This window comes from Panicum virgatum, chromosome 4N, assembly GCF_016808335.1.
Source record: "Panicum virgatum strain AP13 chromosome 4N, P.virgatum_v5, whole genome shotgun sequence".
NCBI lineage: Eukaryota > Viridiplantae > Streptophyta > Magnoliopsida > Poales > Poaceae > Panicum > Panicum virgatum.
In genome coordinates this window covers 33,587,834-33,601,415 of record NC_053148.1, presented here as the reverse complement: position 1 = coordinate 33,601,415, position 13,582 = coordinate 33,587,834, and the positions used below count along the sequence as shown (strand labels likewise).

The following is a 13,582-nucleotide window of genomic DNA, read 5'->3' as shown; positions in this document are numbered from 1 at the left end:
CTCCAGGATCACAATTGCACTTAGACCCGTACGAAGACGAGCACAGGTGTTACCAGCAAACAGAAAACTTCAAATTAATTTACAACACAGGTTTTACATAAAAGTCTTAAATACAAACAACAGAGTTCAAACACACAGCGGAAGTTTAAAACTGAGTTCGAAATACAATACGATAACTATGACGACGATAAAAGGTGAGCTCCACATCCTGCCCACCGATGTGACGCCAACCTGCCCAACCTTAACGGGGAAGACGGGGCCCACTCGACGGTCCACGAGCCCACGACACAGGCGGCCTCTGCTCTCTCTCCGCGCCATGGAGCTGGAGCTCGAAAGCGGCGGCGGGGGAAGCAGGGCGGTGGCACTCTCCGTTGACTCCCCAGCGGCCGACCTCGGCCGCGGGGACCTGGGCGGCGGAGGCCCCTCCGCGGACCGCACCGTCTCGCGCTGCCACGTGTCCCTCCGCCTTCTCGATGGCGGCGAGCCCGGGGTCGCGTTCGAGGTCGTCGGCAGGAACCCCGTGGTGGTCCGCTCGCCGGACGGCGGGAGCAGCGGCGTGTTCCAGCGCGGGGAGAAGGGCGATCTCAGGCCCGGGGATGCGCTGTCGCTGTCGCTCAAGGCGCCCGCATTCTGGGCGGTGCGGATGAGGGAGGGGGACGGGGAGGGCGCGGTGGGGGTGGAGGGCGCCGTGCTGGACGCGGTGGCGAGGCGGGAGAGGCGGACGCGGGAGCTGAAGGAGAGGGAGAGGGAGAAGCGGGCTGCGGAGGAAGAGGCCATGGAGGTCACCGAAGAGGAGGGGGCGGCGGCGGGCTCCGAGGCGGAGGGTTTGGAGATCGATCTAGCAAGCGTCGATCCGGTTCGAGGTTAACTTGTGTTCCTTTACCATCATTTCAGGGAACTTGTGATTTTTCAATTTCCAGGACAAATTTGAATTCGTTGCACATAAATTTCTAGCGGTGAACTGGTACGGCTCTAAATGTAAGGTTAGCTTGGAGTGTCTGTCTCGCATTTTATTTCATTTCGATGGTTCCCTGTGTACTCTGCACGTGTTGGTTGATGCTAACTTCAGAATAATTGTTGGCCACCCTTTGTGTCATATTCACAACAATGCTGGTTTGTGATGCAGAAGTAACAGTTTGGTGTAGCTTCAGGCTTTTTGTACTGTATTTCTTGGAAACCTGATGTAACTTTGTGTTTGAAAAGAATGTTGTGAATAGGGAAGGTTTCAATTCCTCTAGAATTTGCATCGGTTTTCTGAATTCAGTTACAAATTTGAATTTTATTGTATATACCTTTTTGCAGCGGATTGATACAATGTTCAATTTAGGTTGTATTGGAGTGGTGTGGCTTGCAATTAGTTGGGTTTCAAGTTTTCCTTATGTACTCTGCTTGTGTTAGTTGATGTACATCCAGAATACTTGTTGTCTAGATTGTTGATTTCTGAACAATGCCGTATCTTATGGAGAAGGAACAGTTTGGTTTAGATTCAGGTTTTTGTACTGTATTTATCGGAAATGTTATGCCACTGCATATTTTGATTGGCATAGACACAAGTGAATGTAGAAGGTCTCGATTCCTGGACACTAGTGAAAAAACGAAACATTTCGGATGGTATAATTGTACAATTGGGGTAATGGATTATTGGTCATGGTTCTTCAATAAAGTCATATTTGAGCATTAGTAAATTTTTTGGTGTGTTTCTCCTGCTGCCAAGAGAAGTGTTAATGCTCAAATAACTACCTACGACCCAAATGTTTCTGGCTTCTTGTCTTTATTGTCCAATGCATTTCTGTTTTTTTTTCTGCAAAAAAAACATTTCGGTTTCATTTAGTGACGAAGTATGGTTTTTTCTGCAGAATTTGGGTTCCTGTCGATGGGGCATGAGTTTGACAGTTATCCAAAGGGAAGGATTCGTGCGCCAAAGGATTGGAATTGGTTTCTAGAGGAAACAAAGAGGACCTCCGACGATGAAGACGATGAGATTAGCAATGGGAGAGGTAGATCAAAAGGTTGGGGTCAAAACAAGAAGAAAAATGGAGAAGGGGGAGATGAGGACTGGACTGATGAGAGTGAGGATGAAAAAGAATCCCTGTCAAGAGGTCCTAGTGTGAAGAGATCGAAGTATGTGACAAGATCTAAAGACCCAAAAAAGCCTCGTCAGGAAAACTCAGAGGTTAAAGGTGGAGACAGTGATGGTGAGGACGAGGAAGATGAAACTCTGGGAGGTTTTGTAGTTAATGATGAGGACGATGAGCCTATGGAAGAGCTGAGTGATGATGAGGATGAAGAGGAGGAATTCGACGATGAGGAAGATGATGATTGATAACACTATCAGAAATGGACATTCTCACTGATGATGTAAAGCGCTGACAAGTAGGTTTTCTCTTTGAGTTACAAGTCTGTTTTGCTCCCCGTTGAACTTGTGTAAATACTGTTTGACAACTGTTGGGGAGTGTTCTTACGTGTTGTTCGCTAAGCTGATGCAATTTGCTTCTGTTCTCGTGGATCTTAATCCCGCGTTGCCCATCTGTGCGTTGAATCAATTTGCGCTCACCTATGCCTTGAGCCCTTGACGCTGACGTGCGGCCACGAATCTGCACCAACCAATCCCACGATCAACAGAAAGTCAGAAACATGCCAGCAACTGCCGTTTTGGGACCGGCACCGATTAAACCTGTTTACGGCTATTAAAACACACACACACACACATATATATATATATCACACATGTAGATGATATGATGATATACAACTTTGTAATATATCTTGTCCAAACTCGACTTCGTTTATGAGATATAAAAATAATAAATTTCTAACAAATCACTTGGAAAGCTTTCTGCCTTGAAATTTATTATTTTTGTATTTCACAAACGGTTTCCTATCTGGCCGGCTGCTCTCACGCGGCCTCCTCGCGCATATCGCCATAGCAGGCTCCTGTGCCCCTCGCCATCCCAGCCACCACCACCACTGGCTTCCTGCGCCCGTCGACATCAGGCTCGGTCTGGTACGGACACACCGCAGTAATTCTATTCATCGCACATGCTACTGTAATGCAAGCTGTCGCAGAAGATAATAGCATGCGTGGAACTAACTTAGCGGGGGGAGTCTGATCCAGCAGCGGCGAGATCCGGCGGCGGAGGCAAAGAGGCGGCGGCGGAGGCGCTCCGGCAGAGGAGGCGGAGGTGGTTCCGACGGCAGAGGAGGCCGACGAAGACGGAGGCGGCGACGGGCGGAGATGGAGGCGAAAGCGGCGGGGGGCGGGGGCGGCAGCGCAGACGGAGGCGGCGTGGGAGATGGAGGTGCGGGGAGAGGGTCTGTGTGACGCGACGGCGCCCACCTGCGTGCGCCAGAAATAGACCCCCCCTAGCATGCGCATGGCCCAGTTCAGCTATTCTTTCATTGGCCTGTTTTCTTTTTTTCTTCGTTTTCTATTCCACGTCAATCAAGGCAGTTCGGCAAAAAAGACACGTGACATTCAGGGTGGCAAAAATCCCCATGGGGGCGGATCCCCGCGGGGAGGCCAGGGCGGGGCCTCGAAATGCAGCCGGGCCGGGTTCGGGTCTCACATTCGCCCCGCGGGGATCCACGGGACCCGAAAGAACAAAAAAAAAAGAAATCGCTCCAATCCATCCCCGATTCCCCGTCCACCCTATCCTCCCAGTCCTCCCAGTCCTATCCGCCGTTCTCCTCCTTGGATCTCCACTGCTCGCCTGCTCCGCCCCATACGCGCTCGCCTACTCTGCCCCATCCGCGCTCGCCTGCTCCACCGCATCTGCCAATGCTCCAATTGCGGTCCGCTGCCGGCCCGCCGCCGCGTCTGCCCCAGCCACCTTCGCCGCATCGCGGACCGCCGCCGCTCCCGCGCAAGTGGGCAGAGTCGCCCGTCGACCACCGCCGCTCCCCCGCACGGGAGACGAGTCACCTGCCGCCGCCGCTCGAGCTCCAAGCCTCCAAGTCGCCGCTCGGCCACCTGCCACCAATCCCAGGCGACACCCCCGGCCATCCTCGTCCGGCTGTCGCAGTAGTCCCCGTGGGGCTCCATCGGGTTTCGGGGGCTGCGAGGATCGGGGACGGGGGACAAAATCGCCCCGTGAAGCAATTCGGGGCGGGGGCGGGGCTCAGGATTCGGGGATCGGGGCGAGGACGGGAGTTGTATCCCCGACCAGCCCCGCCCCGTTGCCACCCTGACCTGACATCTTATAGATTATTGTGCAAATACGATTTGAATCTAAAAGATCCGTAATTCACAATATGATTGTCCAAATCAATTTTTTGTTCACATTTTTGTGTTAGTTACATTAAGATCTTTAAAATCAAACCACCTTTGACTATATTTAGATGATATTTTTCTAAAATATTTTGAAATATTTCAAAAAAACTTTGAAATGTTTCCAAACAAATCTAAAATGTTTCAATCATTCAGAACATGATGAAGTGTTTAACAATATTTACTGGGTGCTTTAAGCGATTTCAGACCATAGCATTGCAGAAGCATCGGGCAGGCGGCGCGTGGTGGCGGCGCACGCGCCAGCGGAAGCGGAAGCTGGGGCTCGGCGGATTAAGCTAATTGGAGGCACAAATATTAATGTTAGGTCTGCTATTTACTTCAGTTTTTCAAAAGTTAAACACTTCACAATGTTACGAATGTATCAAAACATTTTCAAATTGGTCCAAAGAAATTGGTAACTAAAAAGTTTCCAAAAAATATCTTGGATTTATGTTCACTTGAAAATGTTCGGAATTTTTTTAAACATTGCAGATTTGTTTGAAAACATTTCAGAGTGTTTCGAAATATTTAGATTTGTTTGGAAATATCATAGAGTGTTCTAAAAAATTGTTTACATGAAAAGATCCCAACAAATATTGTTAAACACATCATAATGTTCTGAATGATTGAAACATTTCAAATTTGTTTGGAAACATTCAGAGTGTTACGAAAAATTGCTTGCATGACAAGTTCCCAATAAATATTGTTAAACACTTCGTAGTGATCCGAATGTTTTAACATCTCAGATTTGTTTGGAAATATTTCAGAGTGTTCTGAAAAATTGTTTACACGAAACGTTCCCTATAATTGTTGTTAAGCACTTCGGAATGATCCGAATGTTTGAAACATTTGAGATATGTTTGGAAATATTTCGGAGTGTTCCGAAAAATTGTTTCCACAAAAAGTTCCCCGTAAATATTGTTAAACACTTCATAATGTTAAACACTTCATAATGTTCTGAATGATTGAAATATTTTAGATTTGTTTGGAAACATTTCAAAGTATTCTGAAACATTTAGATTTGTTTGGAAATATCTCAAAGTGTTCTGAAAAATTGTTTACATGGAAAGATCCCAATAAATGTTGTTAAACTCTTCTAATCATCTTATTGTTTGAAATATTTCAGATTTGTTTGGAAACATTTTAGAGTACAGAAAATTGTTTATGTTAAAAGTTTCCAATAAATGTTGTTAAACACTTTGCGGCTCTCTACTTATAACACGAGGGATTAGTTACGTGCACTATGTCTTAAAAAATAAAAAAATAGCACAACTTAATAGGCTGGCCAATTGGGGCTCTCTACTTATAAAATGAGCGATCAGCTGCCAAGCCGTCTCAGAACGAGGCCGGCTTCCATCTGCGTGGGCACGCCTTCCACATAAAGAAGGGAAGAGAAAAGCTTCAATGGTATCGAGGAGAACATAAAACAAGCCATTAGCACAAGCAATATACACTAAAAAATTAATCTCATAAAAATTTGATTATATAACTTAAATCAGATTGTATCATTATATTTATTATGATGATATCTTTAAAATAAGATCAGACATGAGTATATTTCAATATTTTTTCCGTTGGAACAATTTTATGGTAAATGGAAACAATTTTAGTTCTAAGAGAAATGAATTCTACGCATTCAAAAATATAAATTGTTATGGAACAAATTAAAATATCCAGAAAAGACTATTCTCTAAAAGAAATAGAAAATATGTTAAGAATAAAATAAAATGTCCTTAGAATTAGACAAAATGCTGACAGGAAGAAATTGTTTCAAAACAAATATTCTAGAACAAATAAATATATTTCAGAACAAATATCATCCAAACATAGTAAAATTAGATCTAGATTTCAAAGTTTTATTCTAGATAACATAATAGTTGGATTCGAAAGGAGAAATTGTTCTGGAACAAATAAAAATATCCAATGAAAAGATAGTGTTTCAAATGTTAAATAAAAGAATAAAATTTAAAATAGAAGTTGTCCTAAGGTTCATCTCGCGATTTACAACCCATTCATGCAAAAAGTTTTGTAAATACATTTTATTTAACACTCATAAATAGCAAGATTCTCTTTCAAAAAATTTTGCCAAAAAAATCTAAACATGGCTATCCATCACATCAAATAGAATTTTACTATTTAATAGTATTAAATAAAATATTTTTACAATTTTTTTTGCACAAATGGGTGCTAATTCCGAGATAAATCTAATGAGCATAATTAATAATGATTTGTAATAATGATGCTACAGTAACCATCCGGTAATGATGGATTAATATATCTTTTTAGATTCATCTTGCAGTTTAGTCTCAAGATTCTGCAATTAGTTTTATAATTAGACTCTATTTAATAATTGTAAATTATAAAAATTCTTTTTGATGTGATAGGGATTAAAATTTAGTCCCTCCATCCAAACACTTGAGATATGTTCAGATCTTCCTGTTTGTGGGCGGAGCCACATCTTGGTCCCCTAAAGGCTTGGAGACATTGGCAAAATATTCAGCCCGAAGTACCCCAACAGTGCTCGTTTGTCACCAGGAGTTTTTCTTTTTTGACTTCTAATTTTCTGCTACTTAACAAATCCATTACATCTAAATTTACCAAAACTATCTATAATCTAAAATGAAAGGAAATATATATTTAGTACACATAGTACCAGTGCCACCAATGTAAGCTTGCTGCTAAGTGGCACTGAGCATCATTGCAGCTCAACAGTCTGCACCTTGCGGAATCGGTGGTGATCAAGGGCTTGGCGAGCCTAGGCAGCTGATCTGCTGCACCAGCTCCTCCACCTCCTCGTCGCCCATCTCCTCCCCCTCCACGGCCGCGACGAGCTCCTCCACCTCGGCGTCGAACTCCACCTGCTTCCCCCCAAGCAGCCCGTACCATATCATGTCCGTGGCGGTGGCGGAGCTGCTGGAGCCCTGTGTCGCCGCCGCCGCGGCCGGGACGGGAGCCGCCTCGACCTCGGCGCCCGCCGCCAGCGCCAGCTCCTCGGAGTCGAGGACGTCCGCCGCGGCGTCGAGCAGCCGCCTCTTCCTGCCGGCCTCCACGGGCGCCGCGCTGCCGCGGCGCGCCAGCAGGCCGTCCAGGAAGCCCGGGCTCCCGACGGTGCGCTCCAGGAAGGCCATGCGCTGCTCCTGCCGCCGCTCCGTGCCGCGCACGTGTCGCTCCATGTCCAGCAGCTGCGCGCGGGCTTCCTGCTGCTCGCGCCGCAGCGGGCTTCCTGCTGCTCGCGCCGCAGCCGCGCCAGCGCCTCCCGGTCGCGCCGCAGCCTCTCTAGCTCGCTCTCGCTCTCGCTGCCGCCACTCCCGCTCGCGCCGGCCTTCGCGCCCGACGCCGCCGCGGACCCTCCCGCGGCGCCGTGCCGGCAGCGGATGTTGGCGAGGAGGTGCCGCTGGCCGGCGAGGAAGTCGGCGTGCGCGAACTCCCACCTGTCCGGGCTCACCTTGCGGAATCCCTGCACAGCATTACCGCGTGCACAGGTACAAGTGCAACACAACAATTAGCCAGTAAATTGATTTGATTAGCAAAAAACAATACACTAGTAGTGCTTCACGCGTGGGCCTGTTTGGTGACGCTCCAAACCAGCTCGACGGCGCTCCAGCCCCAGCTTCTAGCCGCTCTCGCTTCTTGCCGTTCCAGCACCCGTTTTTTTTTATGGAACAGGAGGGGATTAAGATCCCCTACTGATTATATATATATATAAAAGAAAAAGCAACAGAGTTTTACAATAGTCAACTCAAGAAACAAAGAAAGATACAAAAAATATCCGGGCAACTATCCAAAGCGGGCAATCCATTCTTCTAACAATGATTTATGCTTGCTGCTAATCCGATGACCAAGCAACACGAGTTCCGTCTCGAAAATACGTCGACAACTGTTAATTGATGGATGTAAACCTTGGAAAATGAGATCGTTCCTTGAAATCCAAATGCTCCAGCAAAGTAAGATAATAAAGTTCATAAAAAGAGGTGTATGTAGTTGGGATTTGAAGCTCTCAATTGCCAAGAAGATGTCTGCCTGATTAGGTACTTGCAAACCTATAAGCCCCCAGCAAGCTTCAGCAAAATGACAGTGCAAAAAGAGATGTTCTAAAGTTTCCTCGGTGTTGTTAGCGCATAGAACACAGTTGTAGGAAGGCAAAAACATTGATTTCCGTCAAAGAATGTTTCTTGTACTCAATTTGTCTTTGAGTAAGAGCCAGAAAAAACCTTGTGTTTATTTTGACAAGTCCAATGAAAACTTTGATGTATATGTGCATGACCAATCAAACTCTTATAGGCTTTCCTTGAGGAGAAGAAGGGACTTCCCCAGATGTAACTCCACGAGTCCACATCATTGCTCAAGATTTGATTCTCAAGCAAGTTTTGTAATAGCCCCAATTGTGCAAAAGCTTCCTCTGAAAGTGGAAGATAGAACAATCTATGGAAGGGTTCCATCATTTTGGTCTTCTGAAAACTCAACAATTTATTCCTAGCAAAGGAGAAAAGCTCTGGGTATACTTGACTTTGCACTTGATCACCCCAGAGATCTGTCCAGGCAAGTTGATCCATTCTGAATGTTGCACATAGCCAAACCTTTGAATTTGTCTAAATGCTTAAGGTTATCTCTCCACCAAAAAGATCCTTTTTTAATATGACTAGGTAGTTTTTCATCCTGATAATGTTTATCCCAAACAAGATGTACCCAGAGTGTATCCACCTTATTGTAGAATTTGTGCAGATTTTTTAACAGAAGAGCTTCATTCTGAGTTTTGAGGTTAAGGACTCCAAGGCCCCTTCTTCTTTAGGAAGACAAACCATGCTCCATGCAGCCTTTTCAGCTTCTTACAGCACCCGGTTTTGGTAGCGCTTCGGCAGCGCTTCTCCATCGGCTATTCGGCTCCAACTCCAGCTTGACAGCGACGATGGAATCCAGGCGACAGCGACGCTCGTCGCAGCAGGTCTGCCCTCCTGGCGCTCTCCTCCCATGAAATCGAGCTCCTCCTCCTGCGAATCGAGCTCTTCTCCCACGAATCGAACTCGGCCGCCGTTGAATCGAGCTCGAACGCCCGCCGAATCGAGCTCCGGCGAGGCACGGCGAGCAGGGAGACGGGATGAGAGAAGAGGGGGCAGGCATCGCGGTAGGAGAAGGGCGGCCCATAGAGGACAGAGAGGGGGAATCGGCAGAGGAGCGGCTTTGAAAATTGGAATCGATTCATGTGGATTTGAGGGTGGAGCGGAGCAGCATGAGGCCGCTCGGCAGCGGTCTGCCCGATTCACGCGCCCTACCAAGACCATTGCAATGCCAATAATTACGAATTGTGAAAGCGATTACTGACGTAGGTGTTGAGCTGCCGGAGGAAGGTGGAGAAGTTGGCGTGCTTGAAGCGGCGCGGGAGGAGCCCCGCCGCGAAGGCGTGCGGGTCCCACACCACGAAGCTGTTCCGCGCCGCGCCCCACGACACCACGCCGTCCGTCGCGGCGTCCTCCACCAGCTCGAACGTCTTTGCCAGGAACGGCGGAACCTGCGATGCCGGTGGCGGCGTCCGCCAGGGCTCCGGCGCTGCTCGCCCCCTGGCGTCGCCGTCGGCGTCCAGCACCGCCACCACTTGGTCCTCCACCTCCTCCTGCTTGACCGTCACGGCCGCGAGGCGCTCCATCCGCCTATTGTCTGTTGAGTCCGCTGCGTCGTGTAGGCCGGTGCGCGGGTCTGTGCTTTGGCGGGAGCGACGTTCTGGAAAGTACGAGAAGGAAGGGATGGAGAAGCAGAGGGGGAACTGCGTCGGATATTTTGGTTGCAAGCTTCTAAGGGGCGCTGGAGCTCGCGGGACGCCAGAGCCGCTAGATCGCCCGGGTGTGGCACTGTGGTGGAGGGTAGAAAACGGTCGGCATCGGTCGGGATAATTTGTTACTGTTTTTATTTTTATATTTTAATTCAAAAATGATATTAAAAACGGAATAGTTAAATACGAGATATCGAAAACGAACCAATTCAAATGGATATATATTGAAAACGAACGGTCTACGAAAAGCAAAATAGAAACACACCGACACGTACGATATCCAATAATCATCCAACAAACGGGACGGTAGTACATAAAAATAATAGACAAATGATAATAACACAAGTAATTATAAACTATGATAATAATTTACGACCTCACAAACAAGTTCACAGTCACACACATAGTAGTGCAATATATAGTCACAATTTACAAACCCGCACTCAGATAGAAGATTTAAAAAATTCATAGCCATAGTGTAACACCCTAATTTAATTTTCCTATTTAATAATAAATTTAATTGGCTTTATTTAATTTTCTAAGGTTTTATATGCTTAGACTTGCATTTAAACTAATTTTGATCCACAAGTATTTAAAATTTGTCTAAGTTTAAAATTTTGTTGTTGCATACATGCTGGTGCATTGTTTTTTTGCTTGAGTGTTAGAGTTGAATTCAAATTTGAATTTGAATTCAAATAGGTTTGAGTTGTTTAGAAATAGAAGTAGAAAAGGGGAAAGAAACTAGAGAACCAAACCCAACCCAGCCAGCCCAAAACCCAAATGGCAACCCAACCCAATCCCAAAAACAACCCAGCCCGGCCTGCTTTTTTTTCCCACTCGCGGCCCAGCGCCAACAGCCCAGCCCGCCACGTTCCCCGCCAGTCGGTGACAACTCTACCCCACTTGTCAGCGCCTCTTCGCAAGACAACGCGCTCGCTCACTCGTTCGCCCGCGCATGCTCTCCCCCTGACAGCGTGGCCCCGCTCGTCAGCGCTTCAGCCGCTCGCCCGCTCGCCGCTCAGCTCACGCTCGCCCAGCGCAGCGCGCGCGTCGTCCTCGCTGCCAACTGGGCCCCGTGCGTCAGACGCTCTCCCCTCCGTCACTCGCTGACCCGTTGGCCCCACACTCCAGGTCCATCTCCCCCGCAGCGCAACGCCTGCGCCCGAAACTCGCCGAGATCGCCGGGATTTCCTGCCGTTGCCCTGCGCCGAGATCCCCGGCATCCCTTCTTTAAACACCCCCGCGACCCCTGCGCCCCCTATCCTCGCCTCCACAGCCGTCCCCAACCCTAGCCACCGCCTCCGCACCGCTCTGCCTCGCTGTGCCTCTGCGCCGCCGTGGACCCGCCGCGGCCACGCTGCGCCGCCGCCTCCTAGTCCCGCTAGAGCTGCGCAGCAGCATCTCCGTGCGCCCAGGCGTCTCCCCGAGCACGCTGCCCCGACCCCGGTCCACACATGCGCTGGAATTTCCTTTGGAGCCGCCACTGCAGGTAATCCGGCCGCCGTCGAATTTCCTCATCGCCGGCAAACACCGGACCCTTCTGACCCCTTGACTTGCTCCACAGCGCTGCCATAGGAGCCCTCCATCGACCGGAGCCCGTGCCCAGCGACGTGCGCCGCCGCCGGTCCTCGTCGCCGGCCGCCCCGCGCTGCAGCTCCGGCCGTTTTGGGCCCTCGGTAAGCACCCCCGTGATCTCCTTGTTCTGTTGTGCTAGATTTTGCAGGACGTAGCGCCCTTTAGGTGTCCGAACGCCCACTCGCCGGTGACCCAGCGCCGCCGCGCCATGGCAGGCCCCCTCTGCGCTGCACGATAGGCCCCGCAGAGCGCGCCATAGGGTGTGCCGCGCTTTGCGCGTACTCGCTGACCCCGTTGCACACACATCCCAGCACCACCTCGGCCTAAACGCGCGCGCCCCGGCGAGCCTCGCCGTGCAGCTCCGCCCTCGCCGTCGCATCCACCTTCCAAAGCCTCCCCGAGCCCAGCTTGGCACCCAGGTCGATTACCCATCCCGCGCTTGTGCTCTACGGCCAAACCGCACAACGAATAGATCCCTGTAGCGCCCGAACCATCAATGCCGGTGAGCTCGCCGCCGCGAAGCTCTGTTCCGGCGAGTCTCGCCGCCGCCCCGCGCGCCCTTTAGCCCTGATCCGTCCGATCCAAAATTAGCGCTCGCGATTAGATCTAGATCCAATCCTTTCCGAGCCGTCCGATCCAGATCCAAGAGCTCAGGTTAAAACGTACCCCTTCGGCCTGGCATTTTTGTTAAAGACCCCCTGAGTTTTATCAGAATCAACCCGCGGTCCTAGCTTGTACAAAAGAAATTACGGCTAGGTCCTGTTTTTAGCATTTTAGCCCCCAGCCTTTCCAAAAATAGTACCCGCAGTCCAGACCTGTCGTTTTTGCACGCTAGCCCTTAGATCTAACTGTTAATTACATTTAGACCCTCAGTTTTTGCGGAAAACCCCCAGAAACTTAGTTTTTCTCGCAGATAAGCCCCTAGAATTTGTTTTTAGCCTAGATTTTGCGTTTTAGCTCCGTTTTAGGCATTCTTTATGTCCACGCGATCGTTGTAACGCGTAGAATAGTTCTAGCTTAGTTTTGTTTGCTATTTTTTTATGTATTGTTGTACTATTTCTTAGTATTTGCACTTGTTTGCTTGTATGTTTATGTTGTTGCCTTGTTTCTGGCCATGTGTTCGTGAGTAGACGTTGATCCATCTGAGGAGCCCCAGTACCACTACCCGGAGCAGCCATCTTCAGATCAGTTTGAGCAGCAGTAGGAGCAGTTTGAGGAAGGCAAGTATAACATGAACACCACCTATCACCTTTAATTACAATTTCATACTGCATTTTAATACTGTATGCCTATAAGGACTTTCCTAGCCACTTTATATCCTTTATATATATATACCTTGGGTTGTATTTTGGTTAGTTATGCTAGGTTGCTGCGCTCTAACACACTTGGTTCTTTTTAATTAATTTGATTAATGGTTTATGCAACTTAATTCTGGAAGTGGCCCGTTGAGTGGCTCACGTCTCGTTATAAAATGGTTTTGTTAGAAATATGGTTTAGGGGCCAGCACGGTGCTTACTGCTTGGTTGGCCACTCTCCATAAGGACCGGTTCATAGAGCGACAACCTGGGACAACAGCGCTACCACAAGACTGGAATGAGACGGTCTTGGCGTAATAATTAGGTCTTTTTGGTTTGAAGTAACTTACCTGCGGGGCAAGGGTGGTAAGCTTCTATGGCCCTCGTACTGAGTGGCCTCGTCTGTGGTATTCTTGACGCCCACTAGACCTGCTCCATAGTCGCCGATCCAACCCTCGCGGTTACTCCTTACCAACGAGATTGTTTGTAAAGGCCTCGTAGTGTGCTTGCTAGTCATCTCACCTAAGGAAGTGTGATGAACAACTAGCGTAGCCCACGACTTGTGGGTAAAGATGTGCAACCTCTGCAGAGTGTAAAACTGGTATACTAGCCGTGCTCACGGTCATGAGCGGCCCAGATCCTACTTTTGATTAGTGGGGTTATCTTCCTTTGACGAGGCAG

At 48.5% G+C, this 13,582-nt stretch overlaps 1 protein-coding gene and 1 pseudogene across 1 annotated transcript; one reads left to right on the top strand and one right to left on the bottom strand.

Annotated features, from left to right (window-relative positions):
* Window positions 1-277: 277 nt before the first annotated feature.
* On the top strand, window positions 278-2,499 carry LOC120671464 (sodium/potassium/calcium exchanger 1-like). The gene is made up of 2 exons (XM_039951798.1): window positions 278-863; window positions 1,857-2,499. Exons 1-2 carry the CDS (start codon window positions 317-319, stop codon window positions 2,321-2,323), a joined length of 1,014 nt encoding a protein of 337 aa, XP_039807732.1. The 5' UTR covers window positions 278-316; the 3' UTR covers window positions 2,324-2,499.
* A 4,292-nt stretch (window positions 2,500-6,791) lies between these two features.
* Window positions 6,792-10,048, bottom strand: LOC120671626 (annotated as a pseudogene).
* Window positions 10,049-13,582: the final 3,534 nt, after the last annotated feature.